The 12,412-nt window shown below is 36.9% G+C and overlaps 2 protein-coding genes across 3 annotated transcripts in view; one reads left to right on the forward strand and one right to left on the reverse strand.

The window, feature by feature from the left end:
• LOC106884008 (lysophosphatidic acid phosphatase type 6) overlaps positions 1-2,311 on the forward strand; it is a 37,992-nt gene extending 35,681 nt beyond the window's left edge. The window contains exon 11 of one of the 2 annotated variants that reach the window (XM_089340031.1): positions 1,890-2,311. In XM_089340031.1, coding sequence (XP_089196157.1) covers positions 1,890-1,906 — 17 coding nt within the window. In that variant the 3' untranslated portion in view covers positions 1,907-2,311. The remainder of the gene's footprint in view (positions 1-1,889) is intronic. The other variant, XM_089340029.1, reaches the window with a different exon arrangement.
• A 1,197-nt stretch (positions 2,312-3,508) lies between these two features.
• Positions 3,509-12,412, reverse strand: part of LOC106884006 (uncharacterized) — a 56,208-nt gene continuing 47,304 nt past the window's right edge. Inside the window, exons 11-18 of the mRNA XM_089340032.1 lie at positions 9,137-9,228; positions 8,701-8,808; positions 8,476-8,536; positions 5,845-5,952; positions 5,208-5,272; positions 4,835-4,906; positions 4,259-4,428; positions 3,509-3,764 (exon numbers count right to left, since the gene is read on the reverse strand). Of these exons, the coding sequence (XP_089196158.1) occupies positions 3,568-3,764; positions 4,259-4,428; positions 4,835-4,906; positions 5,208-5,272; positions 5,845-5,952; positions 8,476-8,536; positions 8,701-8,808; positions 9,137-9,228 (873 nt within the window). The 3' untranslated portion in view covers positions 3,509-3,567. The remainder of the gene's footprint in view (positions 3,765-4,258; positions 4,429-4,834; positions 4,907-5,207; positions 5,273-5,844; positions 5,953-8,475; positions 8,537-8,700; positions 8,809-9,136; positions 9,229-12,412) is intronic.

Here is a 12,412-nt window from a genome sequence, read left to right on the forward strand (position 1 = left end):
TTTTCTTCTTGTTACTTAGTAGTGTTGATTGTTTATTAATTTCGTTGAGAATCGATAAATCTTTTCTCTTTTTTTTAATTTTGTTCTGGATGTTATTTATCCACAAGGTCTGTTTGGGTGGTAGAACTCCTGTTCGGATGGGTTTGAGTGAGTATCCTGCTTCTTTTGTGGCTGCAGTGGCTGCCGCATATATCATGTCATTTAGCTCAGTGATATTGCCTGTTGTTTCTGTGGTTGTTAGTTCCGTGACGGCCAGGTTTATGCTATTTATTATTGATGTTGTTTTATTGTCTATTTTGATTTTTGGGAGATATAATCTGTGGTCCATTCTAAGATCTGTGGTTTTCAGTTCTTCGGTTATTTTCATTTTCATAGTATCGTAATTATTAGGTTTCCCTTCGTTATTTCCAGGCTTTATATTTGTTTTGCCTTCCTTTTCATTCATATGTTTGTCTGTGGTGTTCTGGATTGGTGCTTTTTGTACACTATTATACATCTCTACGGTCTGGGTTTGTTGTTTTTTGTTTACTTCGTTTTTGCCGGGCATGTTACGTTTGTCCTCGTGTTTTGCTATCTCAGTGTTTATATTATTATTTGGCATTGCTGTGTGACTACTATCTAGATTTTCCTGATCTATTTTTTCTTTCAATTGCTCTATTTCTATTTCTTATATTTTTTTTGCTTTTAGAATATATCTTCTTATGTTAGCTAGTTTGTTAGGGTTCATTGTTTTATTATTATTATTATTATGGTGACGAGCTGGCATAATTGTTGCCATGTCAGCAGCATTTTGTCTGTCTTTATGTTCTGAGTTCAAATCCTGCTGAGGTCAACTTTGCCATTCCTCCTTTTTTTTTGGGGGGGGGGGGGTTCAATAAAATAAGTACCAGTTGTACACTGGGTCAATGAAATTCACTACCCCCTCCCCCTCTCAAAATTGAAATTTGAAATTGTCATTATTATTAGTATTATTGTTGTTTTTTTTTTGTTATTTAAGACAGCGAGCTGGCAGAATTGTTAGCATGGTGGATAAAAAAGCTTTAGCAGCATTTTGTCCATCTCCACGTTCTGAGTTCAAATCCTGCTGAGGTCGACTTTGCCTTCCTTCCTTTTGAGGGTGATAAAATAAGTACCAGTTAAACACTGGGGTCAATGTAATCAACTTGCTCTCTCCCCAGGCCTTGTGCCTCTAGCACAAAGGATCATTATCATTATTATTATTATTATTATTATTATTATTATATGAGAGTTATTTTTATTATGTTTGTTATTATTATTATTATTATTATTATTATTATTATTGTTGTTATTAATAAACTTGTTGAAGCATTTCAGAAAGTACTTTGTGGTATGCTTTTGTCATGGTCCCTTGGCATTCTGACTTTGAATCCCATCTTGGTCATCTTTGCCTTTTATATGGTGTTGATAACATTAAGTCCGAATCAGGAAAGGGAGTCGATCCTGATCAACAACTGTACATCCTTCCTCCTGTCCCCCCAAAAAACCCTCAAATTTGAGGCCTTCTGGCTGTTTATAAAATATTATTATTTTTCAACCCGGAAAAAAAAAAAACATTTAAAAAAAAAACAAGCAAAAAAGAAAAATAACAGAAATATGTAATTTTCAAGTAAAAAAATAAATAAATCAAACAAAATATCTCGTTTATTTTTGTTTTCAATTTAAAAAATAAAAATTGATTTTTGTTGTTTTATTAAATTTGTTCAATTTGAGGCTTGTTGTTGTTGTTGCTGCTTCTTAGCTCCCTGCGGTTCTTTGATTCCAACAGATGGTAAAAGCTATTCTAACCCTCCCCCTCGCCTCTACACTCTTCCCCATATTTTAGGACTATTTTTCTAATATGAGCTTTTCTTCTTCTTCTTTTGTTCCAGACAGGAGAATGTTGTGATTTTGAGGGAGATTTGGCTGCTGTTTCTAGCAGTTCTGACAGACATCCCTCATCTTTTACTGCCGTAATAATAATAAAAAAAAAGTCTCCCTCGTTCGACTCCGACATATTTGGAATATTTTGATTGTTGTTGTGTTGACCAGAGTTATCTTCTCTTGTCACATCGTTCGCAGTCAAAGAAGGAAAACTGCTCCCTCGACGCACAAAGGCCCAGAGACAGATATTTTCGCATTTTCGTACGCTTACCAAACTAAATGCACGCCCACGACTGTGAGTCAGTCGATGTGAAATGACGCCTCACGCTTGCAATGTCTTTCAAATGTTCTGACATAAGCATCAACGAATAAATAAATTAATTTAACTAATTAATAATAAAGAAAAAAGGAAAAAACGCACAACATAGTTGAGGTGATATTGCTTTCTTTTGTTCCGAGTTTCAATCGTTGCACTGCGGCCATACTGGAGCAGAAACTGAAAGAAGCTCGTATATATATATATATATATATATATATATATATATATATTCTGTATTCCCGAGCGTCAAACTAATACATCCTTTTGTTGTTTACACCACCTGTCCTCGTCTGTTGTTTCTTTTTTCGTACATTCTCCCATATACATATATATATATATATATATATATATATATATATATATGGTATGTATGTATACAACGGGCTTCTTTCAGTTTCTGTCTACGAAATCCACTGACAAGGTTTTGGTAAGCCAGAGACTATAGTAGAAGACACTTGCCCAAGGTGCCATGCAGTGGGACTGAACCTGGGAACCAAAGGATAAGGAAGCAAAATTTTTACCACATAAATGTGCCTATATGTTCATATATTTTACAAGTCTCATTAATTCTATCTATATTTATATGCCAGTCTGTGAGAAAAATTTTGTAGGCGGAAATTATATGAAAGCCCGTCGGAAGGGCTTTTGTTGTCCTTGGGTGGGAGCCTAAATTCAAAATTATCACGACTACATAGATCGTGGATGCTTTTACTAGAATCCTCTCTGCAGCAAGGTTTCTGATCTAAGAATAGCATCTGTCTTTCCTAGAGACCCTAGAATATTTTCATGGTTGCTCCACTTTCAACACTGTTTAAGTCACTTAAAAACAAATTTCCGTATTAGGTACGATTGTGTCAGTACATTTATGTTAGACATAAATGTCCATAATATTGTTGTTGTTGTTGGCACTCCGTCGCTTACGACGTCGAGGGTTCCAGTTGATCCGATCAACGGAACAGCCTGCTCGTGAAATTAACGTGCAAGTGGCTGAGCACTCCACAGACACGTGTACCCTTAACGTAGTTCTCGGAGATATTCAGCGTGACACAGTGTTACAAGGCTGACCCTTTGAATTACAGGCACAATAGAAACAGGAAGTAAGAGTGAGAGAAAGTTGTGGTGAAAGACTACAGCAGGGTTCGCCACCATCCCCTTCCGGAGCCTCGTGGAGCTTTAGATGTTTTCGCTCAATAAACACTCACAACGCCCGGTCTGGGAATCGAAACCGCGAGTCCGCTGCCCTAACCACTGGGCCATTGTGCCTCCGCGTCCATAATATATAAAAGAGATAACACAGCAACAGAACTCTCCGTTTAAAGAGTATTTTTTTTATTATTATTTCATAGACAAATAAACAACTAAGAACATTAATAACAATAACTGTATAATACACGTGAACTGACTAAAAACAACAAGGACGGAATCTGACTAAGTGCGCTGGCATGGTTCTTCGATGCCTTTTTATTTTCTATCATGTTATTCACTATTTGCTCCAGCATATCCAGAGGGACACGTCCGCTCTCCAGGACAGCGGCGTGGAAGTCCTTCACGTCAAATGCATCACCTACAAAACAAAAAAAAAGACACACATGTATATTTATGTAGATATGTATATATACAACTCCAAAGTAAGATTCAGTAGAGTGAATTATAAAAGTAATGTTTTAAATTAGAAAAGGAGACATCAAATTGGCACTACAATTGTTTTTGTGAACGGACGATATCCTTTATTCTATATTTCTTATAATGTTATGCAATCCAAACAATGTTATGTAATCGTGTCATGATGTATGGAAATGCGTAACAATTTTATAGTCTATTCGCTTTCTCATGATTTGAAAACACCACACACACACACACACACACACACACACACAGATGAGATCGTCAAGGCTGGAACCTCTTTGGTCATAGATCTGGCAGATGGGGACTAACCTGAAACTAAATTTTAAAACCATCAATAGTGTAAATCCGAGTGACGGGTTAAACAAAAACTCCCTTAAAAATAAGAACGACAATGTAAAGAAAAAATATGGAAGAACGCATCCATCACTGTACCTAAGGCTTTCTCAGCTTTCTTTCGCAGTTCTAGAATCTTCAGTTCTCCGAATTTATAAGCACAGGCCTGACCCGGGATGGTAATGTAGCGGTCAACCTCAATTGATGCTTGTTTCTCACTGAGGCCTGTGAAGTTGGTCAGGAGATCGATTCCATGCTGCCGAGTCATTCTGAGAGGTTAAAAGAAAAAGAACAAGTGGGTAAGTGGTAAGAAGAGAGAGGGAGGAGATATACATACATGCATGCAGATAATGAGTGAAAGATGAGAGAGTGGGGGAGTGAGGAAGAGCGAGAATGATAGAGAGAGAGAGATCTATATAGATAGAATGAATGGGTGAGCCCGTCTACCAAATCCACTCACAAGGCTTTGGTCGGCCCGAGGCTATAGTAGAAGACGTTTGCCCAAGGAGCGACGCAGTGTGACTGAACCCGGGACCATGAGGTTGGCAAGCAAGCTACTTACCACATAGCCACTCCTGCGTCTATGTATGTCTGTCTTTGCAATCTATTTTCACAAGCTGACTTTTTAAACTTATAATTCCCAAGGAACTGAGATGAAAGCCCTTGAGTACTTACTGTTTTGCATGGATTCCTGTATCAATGACCAGACGATAAGCTCGCAAAAGCTCAAATGCAAAACGACCGATCCTACAACAAAAAATATAATGAAATATGAGAACATGATTTTCTTTTTTAACAAACCAAATAAACCATTTTTTAAAATCTTTTACTTGTTTCACTCATTCGTCTGCGCCCATACTGGGGCATCGTCATAAGACCTTTAGAATAAATACCAAACTTAAAAAAACAAAACTCCATAAGTACTGGGGTCGTTTTGTTCGAGCAAACCTTTTCCAGGCAGTGCCCCAGCATGGCCTCGGCCCATTGACAAAAGAACAAGTAAAAGATTGAAGTTAAAAGGCAGAAATAAGAATCCTTTTATCCCTACCGGTCATAATCGGTTTTGTAAATCCCCATTTCTTCTCCAAGGAACTCCGAGTATAGGCCCCAACCCTGAAATAGAAATCATACGTTTATACAGTTCTATATTCAAGAGATGAGGAATTATGTACATTATTTACGTAATTTATATTTGACGGATAAGTGTTAACAAAAAACAAGATGAGGACAAATATCCGTCAAATGTAAATAATGTTCATACGTTTATGTCTTAATATAACAGTCGACTACTAAGGCTCATGTTTTCTGTAGAGTAATTTTGCTCAATGATTGACTGAGCATACATGGTATCCCAGGCCGTTTAACTCCAACACTGATAAATGTCCTGGGGCGGCCAGTTCATGATTCTGAGCAGGTATTTTACTTTACTGATCCCGGAACATTAAATAGCAATTTCACCTCTGTAGGATTTGAACACAGAACGTGAATATCCAGAACAATTACCGCCAGATTTTATTGGCCAATGCTTCATCATTTTCACCAAATCACCGTCCATGAGTTAGTATTATAATTCATCTGATCCCGGTTTGATGACAGACAAGGGCGATCTCAGTGGTTCAAACGGCTGGATTTGAATCCAGAGCGTAGATACGGCACACTGATGTTTATGTAGAAGAATGACTTACCTCAACAAATGCCGTGTAGAAAGGGAACTGATATGGAATCATGAAATAGTCACTGAGACTGCCTTTGGTCCTCCAAGACTGTTGTTTGGATCTGGCGAGGTAACTGGACTGTAAAGTAAATAGAGTTTGCGTTTTGATAAAGAGAACGTATAAATATATAAATTCATGCATACATGCACACGTACAAAGTGTTTGTTTGTCCCTCCACCATTGCTTTTCAATCGGTGTTGGTGTGTTTACGTCCCCGTAACCTGGCGATTCGGCAAAAGCGACGGATAGAATAAGTACCAGGCCTTAAAATTTATTTTTTTTCAAATAAATACAGAGGTCGAGTCATTCGACTAAAACATTCTTGAAGACGGTGCCCCAGCATGGCCGTAGTGACTGAAGCAAGTACCAAGATAAAAACGATTTGTGAGAATGGTATTGAGATAAGAAACAGATAAAGGGAGATGACGACGACGACGACGACGACGACGATGATGATGATGATGATGGTGATAATGATGATGATGATGATGATGACGATGATGACAACGATGGCATTTTTCACCATTCCACCGTCTGTCAGCACTGATTAGACAGATTTGAGTTCAAAGACATTTCGTTCCCCCACCCACCCTACCCCTTTTTATATCAGTTTGTCCTGCGTGTCCTTTAGTTTAAGATGTGGTGCCAAGATTTAACTGCTATTTCTAAAAGGTCGGGGTGATAAGGTAAAGCTAATGAAAGATAGGGCAATATATTCCCCCCTTTCCCCCCATCCACCCCACTATCCACCCCAGTCACCATTCTACAACCGAGAAACAAACAAACCAAATACCATTTAAGCGCTGCAAGAAATACCGCGGGGGCATTTGGCCCCCGACTCTCTAACAAATCCGTCAATTCAACGTTCCATATTGAACCATTACGTTTATATTGTGAAGGCGCATAGCTCAGTGGTTAGAGCATCGAACTCACAGGCATGAGGCAGTGAGTTCGATTCCCGGACCGGGATGTCTTGAGTTCTTGGGCGAGACACTTTATTGCACGTTGCTCCAGTTCACTCAGCAGTTGAAATGAGCTGTGACGTCACTGGTGCCAAGCTGTATCTAATGATTTTAGCCAACACTCTATACAGTATTGCAGTGACGTTTCCCCGTTCACAGTTACAGAGGGCTTAATGATGGGCGTGGAGCAAAATGCATAAATCATTTAAACAATGCCGGAGAGATAGCTCCAGGTTAAGATTTACTGTTGTTTCGTTTGAAGAATTATCAGAATCGCATGAAGAAGACAAAAGAAACCTACTTGTAAAACTATTGCTTACATAGCCTTAACAATGAGAAACTATGGGCGGGTACGATATGCTATGGAAAGGTCGAATGAGAAAGAGGGTAAACTTTTGGGGTAGTTTATGATGTTATGAAATAACATAGCTAAGAATATAAAAGATGTTCACAGATGTAAAAAAAAAAATAAAATAAAATGAAATAAGATTAAGATAGATTTGAAAAAAAAAAAAAAAAAAAATGAAACAGAATACGATATAATAAGATAAAAAGAAATGGTCTAATAAAATAGTCTGTAGATATATGTTCACTGATATATAAACACCAAGGCAATGTTTGAAACCATGTTATTTGATAACGAAGAATATATAGACTATATATTTAAATGGTTGTATCCTGTCAGTGCAGGATACAAAAAATTGCTCTTTGGTGAGCTGCAAAAGGGAAAGCGCTCACAAGGCGGCCAGAAGAAGCGCTTTAAGGACACACTGAAAGCCTTCAGCATTGACCATGACACTTGGGAGCGGTCTGCTCTTGACAGAGAAAAGTGGTGATCAGCTGTCCACAAGGGTGCCAACACATGCGAGACCAATAGGATCGCTGCTGCAGAAGACCGCAGACAAGCCAGGAAGAACAGAGCTAACAACCCTGTAGCAGGCGCTACCATTCCCTGTCCACACTGTCAAAGACTCTTTCGGGCGCAGATTGGCCTCACTAGCCATCTGCGGACTCACAAAACAAACCCACCCCCACCCCAGGATGACTAGATGGTCGACCCGAGGTTATAATGGAAGACACTTGCCTAAGGTGCCACGAAGCGGGCTATGTATGCTATATGTTTGACGTTTCGAGCATAGATCTTCGTCGGAAAGCAGAAAAGGAAAAACCCAAAGATGGAAAAGTCCAAAGATGGAAAAGATGAAAAAGAAAGTAGACAACGACACACGTGTAGTTACATCCGTAATGATAAGATTAACAGAAAAGTTATTCAATCTGGTAGAGATAACTATTATTTAATAAACGCAATATATATTATTACGAGCTACAAATAATTTCATGCGATGAAAACATCTCAGACAGTATTTTTAAGATGTCTGGTGCCTTCACGCAATGCTCCGCCCGAGGATTGCGTGAAGACACTAGGCATGTTAAAAAATGGTGTCTGAGATGTTTTCATCACATGAAACTATAAGTAGATCATAAAAGTATATATTGTTTACTAAATAATATATGTATATATATATATATATATATATATATATATATATATATACTTGACGAACCAAGTGAGGTCGACAGGTAATCAACCTCACACACATACGTCGTGTGCGTGCAGAATATCTATAAGGAAACTTACTTGAAAGTGGTGACCCGGAACTGCTTCATGTAACGCTAGGGCATTCATCTCATAGGTGGGCCTGTCATATTTGAAGAAAACCAAAAACAAATCAGTAATCGATAAGTGACACCATACATACATACATACATGCATACACACACACACACACACACACACACACACACACACACACATACACACACACACACACACCATGAAACCGTATATATTTAAAATACAAACATTTCCGACGGCCTCATAACATTGAGTCCGAATACTCCTTTAGTCTGGCCATTCATCTTGACCACGTTGTACACAGCCGCCGGTCCATCCGTCTGCGTCGGCGTGATTCTGTAATCAAAGCAATAATTAAACATGGCATTACTACAATCATTTAAAATGACTATTAACATACTTAATGCAGAGAGATCTTAATATACCCTCCCTCCACCCCTCCGTCTTTTCATCCATCCAGCCAGCCAGCCAGCCACCCATCTACCCATCTTCTTGGCCCCCAGGAACATAGCTAAATGCCGCAATTTATCAATAACAACAACAACAGCTAGATATTTTGTTTGATGAGCAGTCTCCTCTCTAGCAAGTCACCGCTTTTCAATCCAGAAAAAGATGGCCGCCAGAAGAAATGGAAAAAAAGGACAATTCGTGTCTATGTACTCACACCAATGGCATTTCTTCGTAATCGCGAAAGTAGTTACCCAGCTTGGATCTGATGTTTTTAATAATCTCTTCATATTTCTTAAATATTTCATCCTGCCAAGAGAAAAACAAGAAATCGTATTTGTCAGTATTTGACTGAGATACACGCAGCCAAGCAAATATCAAAACCCTTTCTTCCAACCCAGTACGAAACAACAATCAGTAGGGTTTGATCCATTAATCCAGGAGTTCTCAACCATTTTTTATTTATTTATTTAAGGACCCCCTTTGATTACTATTTCATTCTGGTGGACCCCCATAGCCAGTCGATGTTTAAAACCAAGTTTTATAGAAACGCCTTTCAAAATTCTTGTTTTGTTTTCCACACATTGTGTTGTTTGAACAATGCAAAATGTTAGAGAAAGAAACCCGCCAGCTGTTTCTTGCGATACATACCAATACATAAATCTGAAGCAAAATTTTTTCAGGGGCCCTTAAAATGATATTGTGGATCCCCAATGTACTATTTTGTTGTGTGGCCCTTCTAAAACCTTATATGAACCCTCAAGGGCCAAATGGGCCCTGGTTGAAAACCACTGCATTAAAAAAAAGAAAAGAAAATGTCATATAACCGACTGAATAGTAGAGTCAGTGTTGAACACTCCATATTCCAATAGCCATCTTTTAATCTTTAATCTTTTATCTTCAATCTTTTATCTTTTACTTGTTCCAGTCATTCTTGAGTTATTTAATGAAATTCTGCTTTACTCTGTAATCTTCAGATATGTAATGTAAGTATATGTGTGTGTGTGTGTGTGTGTGTGTGTGTGTGTGTGTGTGTGTGTGTGTGTGTGTGTGTGCGTGTGTGTGTGTGTGTGTGTGTGTGTGCGTGCGTGTGTGTGTGTGTGTGTGTGTGTGTGTGTGTGTGTGTGTGTAGGCATATGTCTCTTAATCTTTCTATTCTTTTCAGTCACTAGACTGCGACCATCCTGCGGTTGTTTCAGACATGTTTTTTTTTTTTGATGAATAGAATTATTACATCATATGAAAAAAAAACCCGTTTTCATCAGGTGAATATATGCAAAAAATAAACACTTACAAAAAAATCTGAAATTCCAAAGCAAATGCATACACACACATTTCCACTTCTGTTTTTCTAAAACTAACAATGAGCTTCAATCTAATATATTCAGTGACTTTTCTAGACTTTTATTGTTTTTTATTTTATCTTTGCTTTCCCTATACATACATACATACGTTTATATATATATATATATATATATATATATATATATATATATATATATATATATATGGACTTACAACGAAAATAGCACATACCGGGATACACAAAAGGAGGGGCATAATCTGGCAGGAGATTGCCTGAGTTATTTCCCGTGCCCCGCCTCACAATACATCTCAAACGCCATTTGTATTCTAATAACTTCCGGTTTCTTCTAACAGCGGATGTTTGCATGTCTGAGGAGTGTATTTCGTCATCATGACAGCATTTATACGAGACGATTCGCAGCACATCCTCTCGACTCTACTATATAGTATACACATAGACAAATATATTTCATGTGTGTAAATACATATACATATATACATAAGCATGCATATATATATACATATACATATATACATACATAAGCATGCATATATATATATATATATATATATTCTTTTTCTTTTATCTTATTTTATTTATGTGTATGTATGTATATATATGTATATATATATATATATATATATATGTGTGTGTGTGTGTGTGTATGTATATGTTTATGTATAAATTAAATACATAAACAGGGATAGAAATATATGTTTATATATATATATATATATACACACACGTACACACTCATATATATATGCGTATATGTATATATATATATATAAATATATATATATATATATATATATATATATATATATATATATATATATTGTGAAAGAAACTTACTTGAGACGCATTAACACACAGTCACATACACATGTATATAGACACGTTTATAGAAAGACATAGACACACTCGTCCACACACACACACACACACACACATATAACGAGGCACATTGACCTTTGTTTGAAATTATCTACCGTTATAATTTGTTTCGTGGCATCCACATACAACAACAACAACAACAACAACGAGGACAACGACGATGGCGTCGACAACTACGAAGTCGCATCAACAGTATTAATTGCAATTTAACAATTTTAAGTCGCAACAACAACAACATCAACAACAACAGCTTCGGTAAGAAGTTAAATTTTAGTGAAAGAACCTACGCCATGTGAATTTGTTTGAAATCGTCTTCATGTTTACTCAACGGTTATGCATATGCGTGTGTGTTTGTGTGTGTGTGTGTGTGTGTATTTTGTACGTTTGCAAGTCAGTATATGTATATGTATATGTATGTATGCATGTATGTATGTACGTGTTTGTATGCTTATTTGTATATACATATGTATGTGTATACATACATATACATACACACACACATACATAAGTATGTATGTCATTATTAAGTTTTACTTCAAGATTTCTTGCCAATAGAGAGAGATCCAAGGCTCCTTCATTGGAATTTCAACATTAACAGGGCACTTTTGCATGTATGTATGTATGTATGTATGTATGTATGTATGTATGTATGTGTGTATGTATGTATGTATGCAGCTATGTATGTATGTATGTATGTATGTATGTATGTATGTATATCTGCAGATTTGTATGTTTTGCTTTATGCATGTATTCTCATGCATGTACTTGTATATCGAGATAGGCTCATATATATTCATATGATAAACTTCTGAAAAGTTTTACAGATTTTACAGTTCCAGTGATTGACTGAATCCGAGGTCTTCGAATTAACTTTACCACAACTGTGCAGTTTCTCTTCTCTATCGCAAATCATTATATCAGGTCTGTTGTGCTAACATTTTTTTGATGTCTTCACTGGAACATTCCGCCAGTATTCCTTTTCATTGAGTGGCTATGGCTTCTACCATATTGTGGGTTCTTATTTCTTTGTCTGGTAGATCCATTAGAACAAAAAATGGACAGAATTTCTTTAGGTTATATGGTTGCCTTTTGCTTAAGATAAGTGTTTAATTAGTTATTATGTTCTTAATTTTTCCCTTTGTTTTATGATTGGCAAATTTGTTCGCCAAATTTCATTGAGCGAACATATAGACACATGCAGTCATAAAAAATGTTTCTAGTTTTTCCTTTCCACAAACTACACGACACAAGTGTGGTTGGAAGAAAGATAAAAGAAAAACGGTTTATTAA

The sequence above is a fragment of the Octopus bimaculoides genome, chromosome 23 (genome assembly GCF_046866305.1).
Source record: "Octopus bimaculoides isolate indiv1 chromosome 23, ASM4686630v1, whole genome shotgun sequence".
Taxonomy (NCBI): Eukaryota; Metazoa; Mollusca; class Cephalopoda; order Octopoda; family Octopodidae; genus Octopus; species Octopus bimaculoides.